Genomic DNA, 24,978 nt, shown 5'->3' with positions numbered 1-24,978 from the left:
GATATTTGGTTAGTTTTGCTTGGGACGGTGTTGAATATCATCTAGCTAACTTAGTAGCTATGACAAGTTGCAGTTGTTCATCCGAACTTTGACTTGTTTGCGAGAATAAATACACCGCCATGAAATAAGGCCGCCGCGTTTGATTGCTGATTGCAGAAAAGCGAATTTATTTATTAGGTTAAACCAGGGGTGCACAACCTTTTCTCTATGACGGCCGCATCGCAGGTCATTATTTTATCAACAGCCGCCAATTGCTCGCTTGTTTTTGTTTTACAATTACTGGTGTAAAGAATTAGGTTTCTTTCATATATATACATACATACCATTCAAAGGCACCTAACTTGGTGCATATGTTTAGCTCAACAGAGCTAACTGTTTATGGCGTCATAATCTGTACTGTGAAGTTGCGGTGCCTGTTTTTCGCATTGTTTGCACACAATAAGCGGATAAAAACCTGGCGCACTTGGTTAGTAGGCTGAAAATGTTTTTTACAGTGTCGCAAAATCTGTTTAAGAGCAGTTTAAACAGCAAAATATTTAGGAAAATAGTTTTGGTTACGTCACGGCGCCAGTACATGTACTTTAACATACATGGTCACGGCTGCACAAACTCGTCTCTGCCGCCGCATGCGGCCGTACGGCCGCAGGTTGTGCACCCCTTCGGTTAAACTAAAACGGTTAAGTGTTAAAATTTATTGCAAGGTTGAATAAAAAAGTGGATTTTCAGCGTTGATATGTGTGTCCTGAAAATGTCATTTTCTAAACACATGCTAAAATGTGTTGGCTGTCATTTTCTATTTACCAGCGCGACAAGGCAAAAAGCTGTGCAGTGAACGGACCTAGTAACTTTATACTGGGACGTATTGAACTTTTTGCCAATGCATTTCAGCACTTTCTAAACCAGGGCTACTCAGCTAGTTTTGTTGGAGGTCCAGATACAAAAGGTAAAAATCAACGAGGTCTGGATACATCTGTCAGTAATGCAAATGCAACATGTCTTAAACTTTGGTTGTAACTAATCGCGGTCCAACATAAACACATTATGTTCAAGCCGATTGTATGTCAGCTTGTATCAGACACTAAACGTTAATTTACTCTTTTCAAAAGTATATTGACACAACTATATACAAACACATTTTATCTAGTTTTGTAAGATTACTTTGGCAATGATTAAAAATTGAGTTTATTATGCCACAAATGAAATTATGCGCAAACAATGGCCGTTTGTTAGTTTTTCTGCGGTCCGCCATTTGAGTAGCCCTGTTCTAAACCAACCTATGACCCTAAGTTGGGTCGACTGAAAATTCTGTTGGGTCGCCTTTTTTTGTGGCAATAAAAGCATCTACTCTTTGACTTCGTTTCGTAGCGTTTTTTTCCCCGGTTTTAAATCAGCGTTCTTCAGCGGGGCCGATTTCAAATTTTCAACATTACTGATTGGATAAATATATAAGCTTACAAGAACTTGTGAAACTCGGCTAACTTTATCTTACAAGCAGATAAAGTATATATTTGAATACATTGTGTTTACTGGCGATTGTTTGTGCTTCTCGAGGGCAAGGTTACGCATTTAATTTGCCACAGGGGTCACTTTATCGAGGTTACGCATGGTGACAGGTTGTACTTTTTAAATACAACGGTAACGAGCTTTCCCTTGAACTTGCATCGCTTTCACACTTCCTATAGGCCAAATAGCGCTTCCCAAACTGCGAAGTATTTGCATCATTTAATTTGGTAAATGTATTGTAATTTGATGTTGAATGCATAGAATTCTTCTCTACTGAGTAATGTCCTATTGTTCAACAAAAGAAGGCGATTGTTTGCACATAATCGTAATATTATTTTGTTCATGATCTAACAAACTGCTTTGAATTGCTGTCCCAAAATAATTTCAAGACAACTTGGCGTAATAATGGTAAATTTCGGTTTGTTACGTCATATTGGCTGATAATGCTTTGAGCCAGCTCTAAATTTCGGGCTTAAGGAAATGTTTTGAAGAAAAAACGAATGGTATTTGTTTGATTTTTAAATTTTCAAAAGTGGCGCAGTAATTTTCGAAAAGCTTTCCTGATAATTTTTCGAAAAGCTTTTTTTTTCGAAAAAGCTTTCCTGAGACAAAAATACAACCAAATTAGTAAAAAAAACATGTCCATGGGTCGCGAGAAACCACAAAACAAAATTATGGGAAGTACTAGGGTCGCATCAAAAAAAGGTTGGGAACCACTGTTCTTAACCAATGTGTATTTTTTGATAAGGCGAAATTTCTTTTTCACCAAGTGAAGGAGTGGCACTTTTTACACGATTAGGAGGAGCAGCGTTTTCCCACTCTCAGGAGGATCGGCGAAACCGGATAGTTTAGCTCAGATATTTTCAATGAGACTCGGCAATAAATGTAGTTTGATGAGATATTTTTCAACATAAACATTTTTTCTTCAATACAGATAAATTAGATGTTCGTTTTTTTCACGGGGTTCGAAGTTTGAACCCGCGCCACAACATAGGCATACTATTTTATTAATAGAAATCATACCTGTACTGTGCGTAAGCCGTTGTGGCATCAAAACCTGTCATCTTTATTTTCAGTTTGCAGTTCTGTCCACTCGTCCTTCTGTTTATTTCGTCCAAACCTGGGTTGTTTAAAGTTTTGGTCAAATTCAATTTACGCGTTTAAACAAAATTATTTGTTCACCGAGCCAGAATTCTCCTTCCATGTTTCCGAATCCATCTTTATATTCCTGCCAGTTTCGGTTAAAATACACACTTCCGTTAAATCGTCGTTGAAAAACCTGTTATGCAGGAAATATACCAGTGTTGTAATTCCACGTTGTTATTCTACATATTTTTCGACTTACCGTCCACCCTTCTTCGCAGACCGCTGTTTTGTTGCCACGTAATCGCTGGTAACCGTTCACTGATGACGTAGAGCAGGGGTCAGCGACCAATTGATAATTATCAATGTCTGTAAAACAGATATCAATCGAGTAACTTCCGTTTCTACAGCAACCAATTTCTTCACCAAAATGCTCCCAGATTTCGTTTTAAACCACAAATTTTTGATTTAGTAGCATTTTGTGTAACTTCAAACTGCATATTTTTGAAGCACGTAATATATGTAAAGTTTCGAAATTGCTCATTTGGTTGCTAAGCACCACTAAAACCTTAACAATCGATTCGGGTAAGGTCATTTATGTGAAACATTTACGGTCAACTTAAACGTTCTAAAACATATGTGTTGCTTGTCTAAAAATACCTAACCAACAGTAGAACAGTGTACTCTGTTGTTTGCGTTCTCATATTTGCGTAAAAATCTCGTGTTTAAAATTCTTACATACCTGTACACCTCGGTATTTCTCCAACCCAATCACCACTTTGAGAGCAGCTTCGGGAATTCGTCCCATTTACTTTGAAGCCCTCATTGCACTCGATAGAAACCGTTGAACCAGTAGCATAGGAATTTTGTTGTGGAATCAGACGACCTTCGGCCACTTTGAAACTCCTGCACCGCATCACTGCAAAAGCGTTTTTTTAAAAAGAAAACACGGAATAATCTTAATGTTTTTGTAATTCAGCAAATATATCGCCACAGCGCAGTTTTGTCAAAGAGTTTATTAAAAGTAAACTAAAAAACGTATTGTGTTTGAAATCGCCACTTAGTAAAATGTGGTCTGCAGAAATAAATTTTGTCCGCCCTTCGACTAGTTGTGCCTATATGCACAGACAATAAATCGATTACTTTTCGACATGCCAAGTAAGTATATACAACTAAAAAAATCTCAGGGCAACAATAATTTTGTGCCCATCTGAACTGATCACAGATCACACAGGATAATTCGATGCTTAAGATGATCAACATATTACTTCGACACTTTGGTTGGGTTCTAGACCAACTTTCCGAATCCCGACAACGCAGTGGCCTTGTTTTCGTCAACCTGTAGCCAGATGAACATGTAAACGAAACAACTGTGCCCACTTGGTGGCGCAACCCCTCTTGAAATACAGGATTCATTTGTCCGTTGATGATTCTTCTCAATGGTGGACAAGTTTTTTCTGCAAAAACGTGTAGCACATCCAATGACCTGACAGGCAATTAATTTTTGTGTTTTGCGGACAACATATTCTGTTTATTAACTGACTTACTAACACATGAGACGGTACTTGGGTTGGCATTCCATTGTTTGGTTGTAAGACAGGTATATGTGATCGAAGTTTGATATCTTGTGTTGTTAATCTTGTAACCATCTTGGCAAATGTAACTGACTCTAGTCCCAGGGAGGTGATTTCCTTGACTTTCACGAGGATACGCAATCCTAATCTCGCCATTGTCAATCCAGCGCGGGAAATCTGGACACTTCGGGTCTGCAAAGACGGTTTAAGTAATTTGTTTGTGAATGTGTGTGTCTATTCGAAGGAGTCATATAAAGAGAATTAAGTGTGTTTTGTTTAGCCACTATACAAGGGTCAGTTACACACATTTCAACACTCAAAATTAAATGTCGTTTGTTTGCTTAAAATATATGAGTTGTAGGAAAACAAGAACATAATCGGATTAAGTTTCTTCTTATAAAACCAGCCCTCGTTGATGTTCATTAATCTGTTAATAAGTTTCAACATACCTATACACCTTGGTTGATCGTTAACCCAAAGACCATCCTCTGTGCAGGTTTGAGAACTTGTCCCATTTAGTTGATAACCAGTATTGCACTCGATGGTAACAGTTGAGCCATGGGCGTATACACTTCGTTGTGGAACTAGGCGACCATTTTCAACTACGAAACTCGGACACTTTATTCCATCTGCATGAAAAGCGTCATTGCAAAAAAACGAATAAATATTTTCGATGTTTCAAAAATAATTCAGTGCATCATATCAGTTACATATGAAATGCAGAAAACCAAACAATACTTTTAGTGTTCCGAGTAGAAAAATATTCCACACTTTCCAGTGAAAGGTTCAAAAAGTTTTACTTTACAGAATCGATTTAATCCCAACAAAATTGGACATCCGAGTTTGCCAGCAAGTGCAACTGAGAGCTAAATTTCAAATGCGTTAAGAGTTATTTGTTTCAGGCCAAAACGTGAATGAAATATTTTATACTGCAACTTTTCACGTTGAAAGTTTCTAGTGGTTGGAAATTCGCTTTGGATGTTCATGCATAAGTTACAATTATAATTTGTTTGTCAAACTAGTTATTACAAAAACTGATTTCATAGTGTAGAATTGAGGGTAATTGAAATAGTCGTATTTACCAATGGTTGAATCAATCCAGCTCTGAACTTTAGAAACATCAGTATAAAATCCTGGAAAGCGGAAACCAGTATTTCTGTCGACTTGACCGCATTTGTATCCAAAACTGACGATTCCAACTTGAATCCAACACGATTCTGAGGTGTTTGGGATTTTGTACTGCCAGTAGAAAACTCAAAGATTACTTCCACTCAAAAAGATTACATTTTTTGATAACTACGATTTAGGCAAATAGCTTAAATATTCTAAATTGAAACTTTACTCCAAGTGACGCAGTTTATCGCGCTTGTGTTGGAACTGGCATTAACACGTATCTTACCAAGTATCGTGGTACCACTGTTAAAATAATAGCGTCAATTGTAAATTATCTGATTAGTTAACTAAGATTTCGGCGGCGGTGTTTCCTGATACGTGAAGCATTTCCTATTGCTAACATACCTTTCGCATCAAAGGTCCACCGCTATCACCCTGACAAGCATCTGATACTGCACTTGTTTCAGATCGAGCACAAATCATACGGTCTGTATACCTTACATCCAGTAAAGTTTCATGTACTATTTTGTTGGCAGCAATTTTGCATCTGAAGATAAAAGTATGACATGATTTGGAGACAGATAGAGGAGCATTTTGCCTTACATTGAGTCAGGTTGAATTCGTTGAGTTGCTTGTTGAAGTTTGAATGGCATGGTTCTGCGTGTCAAATTCGTAAAACCAAAACCTGTAACGAACACCGGTGCTCGATCTTCAGTGAAATGATTCGTAAGCCACCTTCCTAACAGAAAAAAATCTTGTTCGGCGTTGTTGGGTTATATTTTATCCTAATTGTCTTGTATCGCTTTTTTTTCTTAGCTTCACAGTTACATGATATTTGACTACAACAAAACATTTGAGTAATCACATTTCACTTAAACGCATATTTCGTTCAAATTCACATTAAATCTCCACCACATGTAGCCCATCATGAATAAGAAAGTATTGCAGCTCTATAGACTTGATACTATGCCTGGCAGCAACAGCTTATTTAAGAAAGTATTGCAGTTAATCATACAACAAAGCTTGGCCAATAGCAAGACGGCAGGAAGTTACCTTTCTTGTGACATTTGGTACCTTCGGAGTCATTCTCGTTTATTAATCTGCTACCATTTCGGAACATATAGTTTTCTATCGGAATACATGAGTTACTGCAGGGAAGACATATAGGGTTCACATGGATTGAGAGTGGAATTGTTCCGTTAAACTTAGGTGCGCTGTCGGTCCAAATCCACAGTCCATTTTCTTTGATGGTATTAAGTTCTATGCCCACGCGAATCTGAAAAAAAAATTTACAAAACTATTGTCAAATGACACGTCTCTTTTCCTTTTATGCCCCCAAACGAGGATCCCTTGTTAATTTACACGACTGGAATCTGCCTGCAAATATTTTTTGAAGGTTACTGCAACGACTCAGAACTGACACTGTTTTGATTTGCTCAGTTGCGTTGGCCTAGGTCCAACTGTACCCTGCTCGATTTGATATTATTTGTGGTCGTTTAATATTTAACAAACTATTAATCTTACCAGTGCAACATCGTAATCATAATTGCTTCTTTCATATCGGTCAGATCGATCGAACCGTTCATGTACTACAATATTTCTCGGTTGAAACACAATCACATTTGAGTCGATGTTACTTCTTCTGCCAGGTCTTCTAAAAATCCCTTTCAAAAATAAGAAGATAACTTTGTTGTCATGTAACATACGATGCAATTTGCAAGTATTTTTTATCTTTTTTTACCTACGGCCACTACAAAGCGTTTTGTCCAATTCTCAATGTTGGAGTAACGATCAAATATATGCGCTGCTGTTAGAACCCAATGTTGATTGATCAGAGTTCCACCGGCAAAACTACTCGCGAAGCTCTAAACAATTACACAAAGTCGACCAGGTTAGCCATCAAGACCGGGGAATAAAAGTCAAATCGGTCAAGCTGTTCGTTTAACATGAACAGTTTTGGGGCATAATAAAACTGTACCGTTGCTTACGTTATAAACTGTTCCGTGCTTGACCATAATTAAAGCTTGCCACGGCCAAGACCTGTTTGCATTAATTCCTCCGACAACTCGACCAACGAATCGGGAAGGTGAAGCGCTTATGTGGTTTACAGTTTGTCCACACTTTAGTATTATACCTGCATGAAAATATAAGACTGTTAAAACAAATTTGCCTGATGCGGTTTCCCTAAAACGTGAATAATGAGCATGCTTTGATTAGGTAATTTGCAAGTTTCGCAAATTAAATTAAAATATTTTAACAACTTTTTCATTCGGTTATTTTTAAAAATTCGTTAAAATTATTCTTATCACAAAATTTGTTTTTAGGATTTTATTTGCTGTTTGATGTTAGGATTTTTGATGAAATATAAAAGGCTTGCTCACAGTAAACCGGCTTTATATGGTTCAAAGACTAAAATGTACAACGATAGCATACTTCTTGCATTAAAGTAAATTTGCTTACCTGTGCAATTTGCCATTCCTTCCCAAGTAGCTATTTTATTGCAAATTGCCGAAGCACTTCCAATGTTCTTATAACCTGGGTCACAGGTGAACTCAACCTCAGACCCGTAGGTGAAATCAATTCCCTCGGTTACAACAGAACCATGATCAGGTGCTTCTGGTTCATTGCATCGTAAAACTGTCACAAATATATATACTGAAGCTTGTCGCTACAAACTTAGTGGCTTTGAACGAAACAGAATTGAAATATAAGAATTTACCAAAAAAAAAACGGTAGTTCGAATACCTTCTTGGTTTGAACTGACATAAGGACATGAAGAGACCAAAGAACTTACTTAAACACCGTGCCGCTTTGCCCGACCATTTCTTGTCACTACGACATGTACGGACTGCGTTTCTCGATAACACCCAGCCTGGATGGCATCGATATTTAGCCTGAGATCCGTATCTTGTGTTTCCAGAACGATAAATGACTCTTCCAAACGAAATTACTGGTAATCTGGCACACTCCGCATCTGTTAATGCAAATTGCGACAACAAGCTCAGCATTAAACATCGGCACAAACATTTTTTATTTTATGTACAAACTCTTTGATCATATTCATAAACAAGGTTTTTGAAGGTCATTTAATTGATATCAGTGATCAAATACTTTTACGATTTCAACTGTACAGACTAATACTTTTATGTTATTTCGGTTACACTCGTTGAATCGAGATCTTGGAAATGGACAGTAAATGTTGACGAATCTATTCACGACTAAATGATTTTAAGGTAAACAATATTTAACGATAAAAGGAAAAGCACAATACATAAAATGAGAAACCATTAACAATAGCAATTTAATTTTGTCCGACAAGCTTAACTTTTTGCAATTATATTAACCACCATACGATAATTAGGATCGTCGTATTTCACAATCATTTGCTTTATTTTCATTGTGTCAGGGTTCCACTTGCGTAACCTAATTTCGCGAAACGAAAGTGTCTTAAAACCGCCACAAAAGTAAAAACAAATTCTCAAATTCTTCTGCTCGTGTTTAGAGATATTACCTGACAATTCATTTTTTAATTCGATTACCATCAACTTACTTGGGTTGAAACACGACATGCCACAAACATCGTCACATCGGCACCGCTTGAGGCGCCCTCTACAATCTGAATCACTTGAACACGGTTTCCGACAATTTCTTCCAGACCCGATGAGATTTAGATCTCTGCTGGAGCAAATTGTTTGTGAAAAACCTGCAAAAAATATTCAACTTGTAATAACAATCCTAAAAAGTCATCTTAAAATACGTTCAATACACATCAAATACAGTAAATGTAACCGCTGCGGAACGAATGTGATTGCAAATAAGCAGTAACTGATACTTTCTTACTTACCAGGTCGTACAATTGAGACTGAACGACAGAATAGTGACAAAACGATTATACACAAGGTTTTCATAACAATCCTCAAGTTTTCCTTTAAAATACACATCAGTATTAACATTAATTAAATTCATGCATTATTTGTCAGGGCCGCAAGATAAACTTAAAATACAAAAAACTCATTTGACATTTTAAAGCAACAAATATAACTGCGATTGCAAAATCGGCTGCCACAGTTATGTTATATTCTAACTTAATGAAGCTCAAGTAACTCCTAGCGTTTTCAAGCACTGTCCCTTCTGCAAGCGACTCACAACTGTGACAAACATTGCAAGGTGCCAACAACGAGCAGTTACATACAAAGTGCAGGACAGGAAGTTGTTGAAACTATTTGCGAGCCGCTGAAAGTTCACGTTTCATTCAACTAATTTTCGATACAATAACTTTAAACTCAAGGCTCCTTTAATTGTTTCCGATTCTGAAAAACAGAGTCATGCGCGTAGTATGGATTGCATGATGCTGCAGCGGCATTTAAAGTACAAAACCGACAAAAGCCAATCAGACCTTTGGTTTAGTTTACAGGGATAAACAATGTAACACTGAAAAGTGGATTTATCAGAGTGATATAATACACATGTACGAGTGTATAGTGTGTAAAGGCCCATTTACACTATGCGTATCGCGCTCGCTCAGACCTGCGTAAGTTTGTTTGTTTCATTTTTTCTGTCTGGTTTCGCGCTTGACTGAAATGAGTGAGCGATCGCCTGCCGAGCGTTTTTCTGCGTATCAAGCTGCTTGAACCTGCGCAAACGGTTTGTGTTATCGCCGTGTACGGGTTTCTGTTTTGAAAAAGCTGGTTCAATTGCCAAAAATGAATGATGACACGCTATTTGCCTTCAATTTAAGTATTTATTACATGGTTATGATTGCATGTTATGTTTTATTGTGTTTAAATATTGTAATTAATTGCATTTAAAATGTACATTTACCCTAGCACAGCGGACTACATGTCATAGAAACATGAAAATGAGATAGCCTAAACATGCCACCAATCTATTCAACAACACCCTGAACAATCCTGTATCATACCAAGATGCAAAATCATGTTTACTAACAAAATCTGATTTAATTTAGATTGATACAAAGCTTTTTCGATCTAAAATAGGTAACAATAAATTTATGTGGTAATTTATGGTCATCGACATTTGCTGTGAGCTGAAAAATACGTCTAGTATATTATTTAGTAAGCTTAGGTACGCACCGATAATCGCAGTGTAAACGGAAGGAGTCGCAAGGTAAGGTAAGGTTAGGTTAGGCGCCGCTAAGCATAGTGTTCGTTTCGGAGCTTAAAAGCTGCGCTGAATTTTTGATTTCTTTGCTTTTTAAAGAGATTTTTTATGTTCATAGAAATCTTAAAACGTAAACAATAAAACTCGAGTTTGCAAACGAGCGTTTCGGTCTCTTGCATAAAACTAATTTGTAAAATGTTAATGTGCTTTGTTTAACAGCTGTTTTAACTAGTTTATGAATGAAAGCATATTAGTTAATAATGTAGCTTGAAACACGCGGTTTGTGCGAAGTAACAAGTTTTCGGTAAGTGTTTTTTTAATTTTCTTGTGACAGAAACGCACCAGTAATTTTAAAATGTTAACACAATATTCTACGCTTTTCGAGCATTGAAGCACAGATAAAAATATATTTAATTATTAATACACATGTTATTAATACGCTCTTGTAAACACAAAGTATAGATGTAATACTCTAGAGTATTATGACATATTGGCTGGTTTTCTCTGGCTGTGAAAGTTCAAAGCCACACAACATTACCACATTTTGCTCGTGGCCAATACTGAATTTATCCTGAATTAGTCAGGTCAATATTAGGAACCAATAAAGTTATGTCAACTATATTTCTAATGGCAAAACTTTTTTTTGCAAAAAAATGCAAAAACAGTTTAATTGTATAACTAACAGTTGTAATGCAAATACCATGAATGTTCTAGCAAAATGGTAGCACTATAAAGTACATGATTGCAAAATCATACCTAATGTTAAAAAGCACCTTATATATACGAAACATTCGATTTGCATTTGCCATACAATTTGCCATACATTTTGTGTGACATTCCAAAAAAATAACTTGTTGTTTTAGTTACAGATATGACTGATTGGTTACTGTAACAAGACTGTGCATATGCAACAATAGAAAAGTATACAAGCAAAGGGCAAAGTCCCAAAGCATCATGTTTTTTGGGTGTGTGAGATTTTACATTTGTTGTGTTCTTATTTCTAGTGCGTATATTCTGTAAACCATTGTAACTTTGGCAAGCAATATTATGTTAAAAGATCCTAGCAATCAAACAGACACAAAGTATTTTAAAACAAACTACATTTTTTAGGGTGGATGCTTAGCATTGTTGTACTTCATATTAAGTTTACAAAATCCTATAAAGATTGCATAACAATGAGCGAAATTGCTTAAAAGTTTTTACACCAAATCATTAAACACATTTATACTTTGGGTGTTTTCAAACTTTTTACAATTGTTTTTAAAAGTGTTTGTTTTTGCAGTTTACAGTACTATTCCTTATTGTGTAGAATAATGTGACACACAATTAAATCAAAACTTCAAGAAAAGATGATCAACAATTAAGAAATTAAATGAGAACTGAAACAGATAACTTTTATTATGTAATTGCCGCCACAAAATTGTTTATTTCAAAACAACATACCATAGTCTAGGTGGAATAATAGCTATAGTGTGTGCCAAAAATAAAGAATTAGAAGGTGTGGGTAGAAATAAAGTTGAACAAAATGAGATTTAAACTGATTGAAAAAAGGCAAACCGTTTCAGGCCGGGTAACTTTCTCCAACTATAACAAAACTTAAATGTGAAAATGTGTATATATATATTAACCTGAAATGAACCTTGAACCCTTGAAAACAATATATTAGCAAACCCGAACCTGAACCAATGAAAAGTGGTTCCACTCCCTCATCTCTAGTTTGCACAGTAACTTATTATCGACTAGGTTGAATAACATGGAAACATTACATTTTTTTTCTTTTGTGCTTTTGAACGTCAAAAAGTCATGAACTACTAAGGTACATGACCTAGGAATTTTATGCATTGGTTGGTGCATTGTGCCTTTTGTAGTATTTAAATGTATTTTCTTACTAACTAACTTAAAATTAAGGAGCAGCTTTATGGGGAGGGGAACACTTCAAGCAGATTCAGAGATTTGCCCACCTAGGTGTCCAACTTATTAACTTTTCACCATCTGAAAGGTGAGAAGTGGTCTTTAGTATAGATCAGGGTGCAGTAAACTATTTGCATTACGGATGGATTTATGCCTGGCCTTGTTTTCTGGTTATGTGGTTTTGTTCAATAAAATGATTAATGTCTGGTGTATACAACTTTTTACAATCTACCAACCCGTATTTAATGGACATCTGGCACAACTATTGGTGTGAATGCATGTTATGTTTAGACAAAAGTTATAAATAAGCTTTTAATCTTACCTAATGTGTGCAAAGTTTACATAAAAAATAATACTTGTGCCATATATCTATAATATATATGTTGTAGTGCACTTTTTGAGTTTTTATGTACAGTTATAGCTTCGAAGTTTAAAACATACCCGAGCAGCATGCATATATTTGAACTAACAGTATTGTATTTAGGATATCCTTGATTTTGTACACTTTTCTAACTTTTTAACAAGCCTGCATAGCTGCAATTACCTGTAAAATAAAGATACCATTCATTGTTTTTTATGCAAGTGCTTTAAATGTTTATTAAAATTAGTTGGATTTTAGGATTGTGAGCCCAACTAAAACAAAACAGAGACAAAAAATATCCTTGTTTTTTTGCAGATACTTGGTAACTTTCAGCCCAATGCAGGAACAAGGAACTAGTGAAGATGCCCAGTCCATTATTATATTGGAAGATTTCACTGGCACCAAGAACAGGGGTTTCCATGCCGACATGTCTGGAGCTGATGACAGGCAGTGGCCGATATTTAAGTATGTAATGAAATCTTTTACATACCTTAATGTTGTGTTTTACATGTTCAAACTGGACATGATGTTTTGTAACCTGCAGAGTAATGTAGAAAGTTTGAGCGATCTTTCCCATATCAGATTTCATTAGCTAATAAAAATTGTTATAACATAAAAAAAGAAAGAAAAAAACATAATAATAACTGTTCTATAGTGTCTATGAAACTCCTGTAAGTAGCTAAAGCAAAAAACTAATAACTGACATTAAAAACCACAATATATAAAACAAAGTAGTTACCCCCATTCTGCACTCAACAATTTTAAACAATTCATTACAATAATTTACATGCAAAATTTCATATATTTTCTACCTTTATCGAAAGATTTGTATTATTGGTCTTTAATGTTCATACATACTGTTTACAGAGCATGGGATTTTTGGACAAAAAGAGCATACCAGTTGATGGAGTGAGGTGTGTATCAAAGCTTTTGGTAACCTCGAACAAACATAGCAAATCAGTATTAAGCTTTTCTTGAATTTTAGCGAGTTTGTGTGGTCACCCTTGGCCAACATGTTAGCTTTCTGGGTACCCGAGCAAAACAAGATACCAGCTCGCTCACAATTCTTACAATTCCATCCAAGAAAGAAGTTTGAGTTAAAAACTTGTTCAATGTTTCTGACATCCGACTGAACTGGCACAAACAGGGCAAGTTTCTTTGTGTCAAAGTGGACCGATACAACAAAGCAAAGTAGGTATTTGAGTTCTTGTTTTGGTCAATTTAAAGGGTTCTTGTTTCGGTCAATTCAACGCTTCATTGATATTTTGACAACCAAATGACCCCAATTCCATGCATCCAAGCATTGACAATTTAACCCTCAACCATACTTTACATTGTCTTTATACTTTTTGATAGCTTCCATGTTGAAGCTGGTTTAGCTGACTGGTCATAACTAAAACAAAAAAACAAACATGCTCCTTTAAAACTTTTGCTATTAGGAAGCAGATATAAGGGGTTGGATTTAAATTACAACCAGCTAGATTTTTTGTGGGTTGTTCATTTTTGTGATATGTTTGAACTTTGGTTTCATACTGTTTCCATTAATTTGCACATAAGTAACAGATTAAGAGTCATCAACACAAAATTGTTTTCTTTCTTTAGGTTACAATTTCCGATTTCGAAATATTCCACATTCAAGAAGTTCCTGTCGACATAATTGAGCTAAAGAAGCAAGTAAAAAACAGTTTTCTTGTCCTTTTTGTGTCTTGTTTCAATTACAAATACTCACCTCAATCCGAATAGCTTTAACTGTCAACGCTTTTGGTTTTTTCAATTAAAACTAATTACCATGTAATATCATGCACTATTTAGTACCTCCAATGGTTTAGTTCCCTTTTTATGTGCTGATGTCACATGTTATTTACGCACTTATTTACTGGTAGAGGGATTTAAGAATATTTGGGGGTTGAAATAAAAACAACAACAGCAAGACCAATTGTATTAGGGAGTGTTTTAGTTTTAACATACAAAGCTTTGTACTGTTTGTATTGTTTGCCATTTTCTGTGAGCACAAGATTATTGCTGTTTTAAATTAATAATCTTTATGTTTAGAAAAGCAAATCCACAAAATCTTCATCAAATTCATGGCACATTTTCATGTTTCAAACTCACAAACATCAAACAGCTGCTTGCAACTGAACTTTATACTTTCACTTACCAACGTGAGTTAAAACATGTTTGTAAACATAGCTGGACTTTTTAAAAAAGCCAAGAAAAAAATGATGCAAAACAAATTACTAATGAGCTTATATGTAGCAAACACATAAAGCGAAAACATTTTTTGTTGCCAACACTTATCTTATCTGTTCTTCACCCTGTTATGCCACAGCTTGCTTTAATTTTCACAACAGCTATTTTAGAAACATCTGCAACACAATGTATTCTCTTCACACAAGCTCTATTGCAGTTTTGTTTTTTATCAAACTAAAGTTTGTGTGTTATTTTTTTCAGTTTTGAACTGTATGTAACACATAAAACCAAATAACAAGTTAAGCAGCTGATTTTCAGCCACATTTCAAATATATTATTTGTTTGCACCATTTTTTCCAGCCCACAACCGAAACTCAAACCCCAACACAAGGAATATAAGGATATTCACAGCACATCGATGTCGTCAGCGAAGAAAAAAACTTTACCACAAGATGTAGAAAATATAAATCCTACCCAACTCCATACATAGTAAGATAATACGGATCTGATCAAGTTGTGTTATTCTTTCAACTGTGTTTAATCAAAACATAACTGCGACAGAATTTAATTATATTTATTGTAATCTTCTTTTGTGATAATATCCATTATGTATTTCATATGTTTAATATTGTGTGGTACTGTAATGTAATGTAATTTCTAACTTTACATTTACACTCACTACATAAGGCTAAATACCTGCATGTAGACTTTGTAATATAACTGATGATGGTATGAGCTACTGCAAAACAACAAATTGTATCTGCTATGCCCTTCAGTATATTTGCACTCAGTGTGTGTGACTTTTTTTTTCAGGATCCAAGATTGGATTCCACGAAATACAGCCCTACCCGTTCCAGCAAGTGGGTATTGGAGAATTGTGGATGAAAAAAACTTGCAGGTTAATAATGTGGCTTGATGCTTTCCACTAATTTGTCCTTCAGAATCTAAATATACTTGCACTATTTTTATCATAACCAATTCTTATGAACGTGTGTGGAGACCCTATCGATTTTGCAAAAAAAACAACATTTATGTTAGGAAGTCGAATGTTGTGTATAGTAAATCGTTAAATAGAAAAAACACTTTATAAAATGTAAATATTTAGGAAAACCACCTTTTTAGCTTGTGATTAATTTTACATGTAAAATATTTTGCAGTCGGCTGTTTCTAAGTCTTCATCTAATGATTTTGTGATGCTCACTTGGGGAAGAATCCCAACATTTGTGGACAATATTGAGGTAAAATAATTTCATTCATTGCACTGAGATATTTCACTTTAAACTATTCATGCGATTAAGATTGTCTGCAGCAGAGGTTAACAACCAGGGAAAGATTTGACTTGTCCAGTGGGTTAGATAAAAGAAAAGCATAAGTTTTGGCATTCCTTGACAGATAAAAAATGATTTCCTGATTTGGTCAATATTGTTTAACAATGTCACACATGGAAACAAGATATTGTTGACAGACAATATTCTAGGCCTGTTTTTTTTAGATTAATGTGGGATGCAAAGTTTGTTTTCAAAGGAGGCCTGGATCAGAACCACTGGGGTGCAGGGTAGCAACAGCAATTTATAAACCTCTAATGTTTTTTTAGATTGTTTACTAACCAGCGCCAACCAGTGATGAAAGTTTAGCTGCAATTTTAGAGGAAATTTCAGTTTAAAGCAACTGGCCTTTTGCATGAATCTTTGTCACCACCAGTAAGTTGAAGTTTCACCCACAAATATAATCTGATGTATTAATTGTACCATAAACCTAGTTATGGGTCTCCTTTCTTTTTTTGTCTAACACTGGTTTGTTCCACATGTTTGGTCAAGAAAGAGTGCTTCACATTATTTAAATTTACACAGATGTTAGTTAGTTATCCAAGTTTGATCCTTCTAAAGTTTGACCTTAAATTACTCAGCAGTTTACCCACAGGCCCCCAAAATGTGAATTTTTGGAACAGCTCTACTTGTTAAAGTACATGATCTAGGAGCTTTTTACTTTGTTGGTTGGTGTATTGTAAAGTATTGTAATGTACATAATAACTTTTATTTAGATTTACTCAATTTTTACCCTTAAATGTGTGTTTTTTGGTTATCCGTCCCTAAGATCAGAAATTAAGCCCTAATGTGTTGAAATATTAAACAGGCTTCTCGTTTAGTATTTAAAGTTTAAGCTCAGTAGACCAAATTGTTACCTTTACAGCCTTAAGTAAGTTATTGTGTGTGTTAAATGTTGACTAATTCTTACAGCTTTTGAAGCCCCAAGGGAGTAATTTACTGGTTTGTAATTGTGTCAGTTTGATGCAAAGCGGGAGATCTCTGCTCGATACATGAACAGATGACAAAGCTGGCAAATCTACAAAAGCTTCATCAAATTCATGTCGCAAACTTGAAACAGCTGCTTGCAACTGAACTTTATACTTTCACTTACCAAGGTGAGTTAAACAGGTTTGTAAACATAGCTGGACATTTTGAAGTAGGTAAAAAAATGATCCAAAACAAATTACCAATGAGCTTATATGTAGCAAATATATAAAGCAAAAACATTTTTGTTACCAACACTTGCCTGATCTGATCAAGTTGTGTTAATCTTTAAACTGGGAAACAGAAACTGGTGGAAATGCAATAATCACACTCTATAAGGTGCTGTAATGCAATGCCTATCTTTACTTTTACACTCACCAGATAAAGGATAAATGCATGCAGACTTTGTAATATTGCTGATGATGGTATGATCTACTGCAAAACAAAAAGTCAGATTTTTAAGCTGCTGTATTTGAGTCTGGTTAAAGACAAAGTTTTTGCATTTGGTTTCCAGGATTGTAAATTGTGTTTTGTGCATCTTTGTATAACTCACCACTATTATGCGATAATATTTTTAGCTACTTTTCTGCAAAGGTATAAAATGCATGTTTGAATGTCGCTGAATCAAGTTTGTTGTCACGAGCGATGTACTTCCAACAAATTGGATGGCAGTAGAGAATGCAGACAATAGGAATTCGATTCCAGTTTAGTGAAGTGAGGTTTGTATGGAATTGATTCAGAGATCCAGTTACAGTTTTGTTGTCGTTGAGGAAATAGTTATGGGTCCCCTTCCCTGAAGGGGACACATATTGATTTTACTCAAATTGTTTTTGTTTTGTTTTTCTTTTGTTTTCTTCTCCCCAAAGTTTGTCCGACTCGTTTTTCCGTCAAATGTTTGATGGATTTGGCTGAAATGTACACAGATGGTAGATATAGTTATGTAGATGTGCATCCCACTTTGTTTGTCCAAATAACCCTATTAGTTACCCCACTAGCCCCCTAAAATGGGTGAGTTTATAGTGTCGGAATAGGCTAAATTTTGGGTAGCATGTGGACTATGCTATTACCAGGTTTCGATTGATGTGTTTTACCTTGTAGCCTCAACATTTACTCAACTAGCCCCCTAAAATAAATGAACTTTTAAAAAACGTTCTAATTATATGAAATTTGCAAAGTTTATTGAACATACTAAGTCTTCAAATGTTATGTTTTGCCTTGTAACACCACAATTCAACCAACTAATCCCTAAAATGGGTGACCCTTTATCAATGTTCGAATTGAATGAAAATTGGACAGCTTGTAGAATTTGCTATTCATAGGTGTCTATTTTTTGTTTTACCCCATTATGCCACTATTTACTCCTTCTTTTCTTTGAAAAAGAACGTTAAATAGGACATATTTAAAGCAATATATTATTATTTAGGACCAGTGCCGATCGCTGTGTTTTACCATACAACACACAACTTTCTGATGGTTATCTCTTGAAATGCATTATTTTCAACTTTGCATGTGTGGGGACCCATGAGTTTCTGCCTGCAGAAACAACTAAGGTTATTAAAGACGATGGCTAATGTGGGACCCAATACAAAACAAGCATAGGAAATATATTAATGCTTTAAAATAGGTTATAGTGTATGTGCAACGACAAAATGTGCTAAGCCACCCTTCTGGTTTCTATTAGAAACCTGTTTGATGGGTTTGACCGATTAGACGGAAAACCAACTCAATCTGAGATCAGATCCCAGATGCAAGCGAGAGCTGCAGAAGAAGAACAGGGGAAGAAGAAAGAGGTAAATCAAGTTGTGCTTAAAACTTTAAGGGATTAATATCAACTCCATTTTGTCGATCTGTGCTTATCTAAAATATGCAGTGTCCAGAAGGCTATTGTGTGTGATACAATAAGCAATAGAACTGGATTGTAGTTAGCTGGAAATATTTGCATTTATTAATGCTAGGTTTGAGAGACAGCACAGCTAACTGATCTATTAGAAACCTGTTTGATGGGTTTGACCGATTAGACGGAAAACCAACTCAATCTGAGATCAGATCCCAGATGCAAGCGAGAGCTGCAGAAGAAGAACAGGGGAAGAAGAAAGAGGTAAATCAAGTTGTGCTTAAAACTTTAAGGGATTAATATCAACTCCATTTTGTCGATCTGTGCTTATCTAAAATATGCAGTGTCCAGAAGGCTATTGTGTGTGATACAATAAGCAATAGAACTGGATTGTAGTTAGCTGGAAATATTTGCATTTATTAATGCTAGGTTTGAGAGACAGCACAGCTAACTGATTTTAAGATTTGATGATGAAACTATTAATGGTAAACTATATTTCACTTGGTTAAAAGTTACATAAAACTCCTTGTCCCAAATGATGATTCGTTTCTGGACAAGTAAGTTTCCAAATTTATTTGTTTAATGCAATATTATATGTATACACAGACGAATCCGGTTAATCGCATAATCTGTTTAATTGCATCAAAATTAAAAATCCCAAACCGTCGCCCATCGTTTGTTAAGAAAATCGTCCGGTTAATCGCATACCGGTTTATCGCATAAACCGGATATTCGCATCGATTTTCCACGAAATATGCGATTAACCGGATTGATGATCTCTATGTGAAAGTCGAACAGCCCGAGTATTTGGAATAAAATACGACGATATGATAGTAAAATCGTTCGGAGGTAATGTACGCGAAAAAGACGTAGATGCATTTTTGCATTCCACACCAAATAACGCGTTTAACGTTGAAAATGACACATCTCGACCATAAAATATTTTGGAAAAGTTATTAAAAGATTAAATCGGCGTTCAGTGTACCGCTGTGCGATAACAAGGAGTCGTTATCTCACAGCCGTGCACATTGATCCTTTTTTATTGGCTTATCTAATCGCCAATAGTTTAAATCAAGCGTTTAAATAAAGAGTTCAACGTGTTAAAATTACGAAACTGGTGTTCCGGCAAAGACGCTGATTGTAATTTCTGTACCAAATTCGAAGTGTTAAACTGTATTGAAATTTAAACAATGTTAAATGTAAAACAAATGTTTAAAAATGTTTTCTGTTATATTGTTCATGACCCGCCAAACACGTAATGGTTGTAAAAAATGTTAGATCGCAAGTAATCACACCATGTTGTTTAGATTCACGTAGTTGGTAACGTGCCAATGATTGCCATATTTTGTCTTCTGTTCGTGACCTTGCGCAAGTTATCAAGTAAAACACCGATTAAGAAAGGCATTTATTCCTGTAATATTTGTTGCTGCTTTAATTTTTTGAAGCAACGATCACACGTTGATCACGTGACAGTCAGCTAACCTTGCAGCTGCAGTTTTGCTGAGTAAGCTAGAATAGAGCGCCACAATCTGAGTCGTTAAAGTTTTGGTAAAATCAAATATTCTTTTTGTCAATTGGATAACGGGTTATAATAGAAACTGATGCAGCTCGCCTTAGTGCCCTTGCGCTGTAGAATATGCCAAAGTTGCAAGTTTACTTAGGTTTCGGTCGTGTACTTGCGGGTTTGGGCTTGCTTACAAATATGCACCTAACACTTTGCCGCTTAACGCGTTGGTTTGAACTAGAAAACGAAATAGGTTAGAAACAACAGGCCATTTTACGTGTATATTAGGCGAGAGGCCTGGCACTTTTATAAGGGAAACTACCCAAAACAAGACTAAAACGTCATAAACCGTCTTCATAGGGAAGTTCCCAAATTTAAATGTTGGGCCGCTTAGCTACGATGCGATGTAACGTATCTTTTCAAATAAACCCGACTGCAAGAGAAAGCACAAATCAAGCGAACTGTGGCGCCAATTAAGAGTGTGTGTGTGTGTGTGTGCGTTTCTACTGTTTCTTTAACACACTTAGGCGATTGCACCATAGCCACGACAGTTAGGAAGCATGACGTCATGTATTGCGCTGAGAGCAGCAATTATTTAATTTTTGGCAACAAAAGAGGAAATACTGCTCCGTTGCCATAGTTGTGCGTCACTGCAACTTTGTTTCAGCTGGGGAAGTGAAAATGAGCATTTTTGTAAACGGCGTGTACTGTTTACATTGCAACCGGATTATCGCATAATCCGGTTAATCGCATCAAATACCCTTGGCAAATCGATGATGCGATTAACCGTATTCGTCTGTATTTAATTGTTTATGCTATAATATGCATGTGCTCTGGTAAAAAAAAACTTGTTAGGAATTCTTCTCAGTGTATTAACCTGCAATTGTGCATTTAAGTAAGATTGTTTAAAACAAAATAGGTGATTGCTTGTCAATTGGTAGCTTTGGTACTATGCATATCTAGAATGTTATTTAAAAATCAGATATGGTTTTTGCATAATAATGATTGGTTTATGTGCTTAAATCCCATTATAAAAGCTGAAGCTTATATCAGGCTGTATCAATCTATTTACTTCTTCATACAAATAATAGTAAAATTGAAATCAGTTGATGTTGTTTTTTGAAAATCATTTTTTATTACCTTGCCCAGAGAAAAACATACCGAAATTACAACTGCAGTTAACCTGTTGGTTTATTGTAGCAGGTGTATTTTCTGTTCTCTGGTTGAAATTAACCTGCAGTCATGCATCTGAGTAATCTGTTACAAACAAAATAGTTGTTCAATTGTCAATGTTGGTCACAGTACGGGTTGTATGATTGTATGATTATTGATTTGTTTACTTGCTTATGCAAAAATTGTATTGAAACTTGGCACAAAACCTGCTTTTAGCATGCTTGTGTAATGCTGCTTACTTCTAATGCAAAGTTATAAAAAATCAACATTAGTTTGATGTTTTTTTTTCGGAAAATCAATTGTTTTGTTATTCTGTCTGAGAAAAATATACCAACAAGAAACAAATGTCATCTTTACCTACTTTTACTACAGCTACCTTGTTTGTTTTGCAGCATGTGTATTTTCTGTGGCGAAAGAGATGAGGGATTTACAGAGGAGGGTTTAGATTTACATTACTGGAAACAATGTTCAATGTTAAGGAGATGTGAACACTGTAAACAGGTAAATTAATGTTGCTGACATACTCACAAGCTCCTGATATTCACATGTACAAGTCGAACAGGAGTCCTTCCAGGGGGGTGGTTGGGGGTCCTTAAACGCATCATTGAATAGCAAAAATTGTACAGACTTGTAAACAGATCAACTAAAAGTTCATACCACTCCTGAAAGCACATGCTTTTGATATTCTAGTATAGAGCAAAATTAGAAACTGTTTTAAATTACAAACACAGTATTAGAAACATAAAGCAGCCAATACATATTATACAGGCTCATTGTTAACTTCTGCATCCTGTAATGTAGCGATTTCAGCACCAACTTATGCCATCAATGGGGTTTCACCAGAAATTAAAAAAAAACTTTATATACTTTACTTTACTCTGTCAGGACATGCTCTGCGTGCTACTGGAAATATGTAATCCAGTACTGTACTACCTGTTTCATAGTCGGGTCGTTGGCGACTAAACCAGCTCACCACCCACCTCTGCTGTGTGGAGAGTGCCTAGCAACTCGTTTAGTACCCAAAATGAGACCTAATGAAGGGCGGATGAGCTTAAAAAAATGCCAACAGTATCCCATCTAATTGGCTTAAAAATGAAAATGTTATCAGATGACTTTATCTATATAATGTAGCATACTTGGGTGTTGCTAACTTAGCCAAGCAGAAATTTGTTTGCTTACTTTTGCTCTATGCATTTGACATTCACATACGAAACTGTATTGTGGCCTTAGTTTACACGGAAAAAAGCCTAAAATAATTTGATCATCTCCATAGCAACGAATGAAGGTCAGCAGGAACACTGTCCATTGTGTCATCACAATATCGTACCAGGCGAGGAGTCGTGGAAAGCCCACTTGATGGGGTCAAAGAGAGATGCATGTGGCGACAACTCACGAAGACTTCCCTCAATAAACAGGTGTAAGTGCGATGTTTGAAACTTGCTACCACCTAGTGGTAAATAATTATCAAAAATGTCAAAAACTCTGTCAACAGGTTTGGGGCTGGCACTTTACCAACTTAGCTGTACAGGCTCAGTGGTGAACTTGTCAAAAGTCGAATCACAAGCACCATTGCCTGCCGTGTATGCTGCACATGTCAGCTTCATAGTAGGCTAGCGCTAGTTCTACCATTATATACATGTAAATAAGCAAAAATTGTATTCATTTTAGTGAGAGCAAAAGCTAAAGCGGAAAAAGCAGCAGCGGCGAAGAACAAGAAGAAATCTCTTCACAAATAGTTTGCTTGCCTTAATATTTTTGCTTAGTTTGCACAGGGTTATTGGCTTACACTGTGCGTCGATATATATTTTTATGCAGTGATATCGTACTGTTGCTTCCTTTGTTCCCTTTGTGTTGTATGTTTTTTTCCTGTATACATGTAGAGGTAGTTACAGGATAAATAATAGTGGTGGCTGCGTGCGACAGAAACCTGCTTACATATGAGGAAATGGTTTGTAAAAAGTCTTTTGTTGGCTTCTAATAATATTAGCATTACTTGGCAAAAAATAATAAATCATCCCTAATTGTCAAGAATTTTCTCACAAAGGGCTTCCGAACATTGAAAACCGTCTACTTTTAAATATTTTTAATATAGCAAGTTTTTTGGTTTACAAATGAATTCTGATATATTGTGTGACAAAACTGTGTCTTACCCTTCTGAAAGATAAAGTTCGTAGACTAAAGTAAATCCCTTATTCATCTCATTTTGTTATCAAGTAAACTAACATGTTCCAATAAAATCATGCAATGTATTATTAAACCAATGAGCAAGTGACCAATACATTTGTTCATTTCTCATGACCAAATTTCTTAGTCTTTATGTGTTGGTTCTAATGAATAAAATCATTCCTGTATAACAAAACAGTTGCAACATAAACAAACAAGAAATTATTCTGACATAAAGATATCATATATTATATTACAAACTTGACCGGGCACCATTCTTCACTGTGAGATAAACAACACATAGAATTTCTTTTAGACCATGTCCATCAACAAAAAAGTCACTAATAAAAATGTAGCACTAAAAGCATGTCAAAAAGACAATAAAATTTAGGAAAATGCCAGTACAGTACGTTGAACAAGTGGGTATAACTCTTACACCAAATTGTGACAAACCATGCATATGTGTGATTATGTTTTGGTTTTCATCTCATTTAAGTTTGTTTTTCATGTTACTGTCTGTAAAGTGTGGTAAATAGTTTCATTTTCTTACTTGCATTTTTAATATTAAACATTTTGCTTTTGTATCGTTGAGTTCTATGTCGAGAGGGCAAATGAAAAGAAATTAGCAGCTATATTTAAGCACAGACGTCTCTTGCCATCTTGTTTTTAAGAAGGAATTCCTCCCACGAGATGGATTTTGAAACTTGAGGGGAAAATCGACCTTAATTTTTACATGTGCTTTGTAAATAGACGCTTCAGCTCTGGAAATATAACCTGTAAAGTTAATAAAAGATCCAATTTTAAACGATCGTTGTACTGTTTAGCATCTACTACGTAGTATATTAGGGAGAAATGAAAATGTTTAAACTGCTAAGGGAGAAATTTGCCGAAAAAGTTTGGAAGCCACTGGGCTAAACATTTGCTTTGGATTTATATGAAGTAGGCAGCTATATACATGTACAGACTGCTTCTAAATATGTTAATTGCCAGAATGTTTGAAGCTGGTTGTATGTTTAGTGACCCCAGTGACACAAAATTTAATGTCGTTGGTAAAGGAAAACGAAACATAACAACGTTTTTAATACTTATTTCGTCTACGCAACAACACACCAAGTAAAATAAAACTTTTCCTTTAATGAAATTGCATTACATTTTTA

General features: G+C 35.5%; 3 protein-coding genes across 10 annotated transcripts; 1 reads left to right on the top strand and 2 right to left on the bottom strand.

Annotated features, from left to right (window-relative positions):
* Positions 1-2,510: 2,510 nt before the first annotated feature.
* On the bottom strand, positions 2,511-3,290 carry LOC145229730 (microfibril-associated glycoprotein 4-like). Its single transcript, XM_080095061.1, has 4 exons — positions 3,247-3,290; positions 2,849-2,990; positions 2,686-2,782; positions 2,511-2,623 (listed from the first exon to the last, which is right to left on the bottom strand). The coding sequence occupies exons 1-4, from the start codon at positions 3,288-3,290 to the stop codon at positions 2,511-2,513; spliced, it is 396 nt and encodes a 131-aa protein (XP_079951187.1).
* Positions 3,289-9,191, bottom strand: LOC145228717 (sushi, von Willebrand factor type A, EGF and pentraxin domain-containing protein 1-like). The gene is made up of 15 exons (XM_080093959.1): positions 9,118-9,191; positions 8,824-8,976; positions 8,068-8,247; positions 7,734-7,910; positions 7,262-7,407; positions 7,015-7,138; positions 6,798-6,937; positions 6,327-6,549; positions 5,877-6,012; positions 5,679-5,820; positions 5,243-5,399; positions 4,610-4,789; positions 4,134-4,352; positions 3,855-4,043; positions 3,289-3,505 (listed from the first exon to the last, which is right to left on the bottom strand). Exons 1-15 carry the CDS (start codon positions 9,179-9,181, stop codon positions 3,321-3,323), a joined length of 2,415 nt encoding a protein of 804 aa, XP_079950085.1. The 5' UTR covers positions 9,182-9,191; the 3' UTR covers positions 3,289-3,320.
* A 952-nt stretch (positions 9,192-10,143) lies between these two features.
* On the top strand, positions 10,144-24,405 carry LOC145228684 (eukaryotic translation initiation factor 3 subunit B-like). 8 transcript variants are annotated; one of them, XM_080093934.1, is made up of 15 exons: positions 10,156-10,698; positions 11,258-11,359; positions 12,303-12,393; positions 12,982-13,131; positions 13,534-13,580; positions 13,652-13,857; positions 14,269-14,340; positions 14,719-14,828; positions 15,217-15,345; positions 15,670-15,754; positions 16,014-16,094; positions 16,451-16,556; positions 17,094-17,278; positions 17,726-17,866; positions 18,829-19,085. In XM_080093934.1, the coding sequence occupies exons 5-6, from the start codon at positions 13,537-13,539 to the stop codon at positions 13,797-13,799; spliced, it is 192 nt and encodes a 63-aa protein (XP_079950060.1). In that variant the 5' UTR covers positions 10,156-10,698; positions 11,258-11,359; positions 12,303-12,393; positions 12,982-13,131; positions 13,534-13,536; the 3' UTR covers positions 13,800-13,857; positions 14,269-14,340; positions 14,719-14,828; positions 15,217-15,345; positions 15,670-15,754; positions 16,014-16,094; positions 16,451-16,556; positions 17,094-17,278; positions 17,726-17,866; positions 18,829-19,085. The 8 variants fall into 8 exon arrangements, 7 of the variants coding, with proteins under 7 accessions (XP_079950060.1, XP_079950062.1, XP_079950063.1 ...); XM_080093936.1 differs by lacking the exon at positions 18,829-19,085 and adding an exon at positions 18,779-18,826; XM_080093937.1 differs by lacking the exon at positions 18,829-19,085 and adding an exon at positions 18,571-18,759 and having other exon boundaries at positions 17,726-17,861.
* The last annotated feature ends 573 nt before the right edge of the window (positions 24,406-24,978 follow it).

Source organism: Phallusia mammillata, chromosome 5, assembly GCF_965637545.1.
Source record: "Phallusia mammillata chromosome 5, kaPhaMamm4.hap1.1, whole genome shotgun sequence".
Taxonomy (NCBI): Eukaryota; Metazoa; Chordata; class Ascidiacea; order Phlebobranchia; family Ascidiidae; genus Phallusia; species Phallusia mammillata.
Note: the sequence above shows the minus strand (reverse complement) of the source record. Positions and strands in the feature narration are given on the sequence as shown.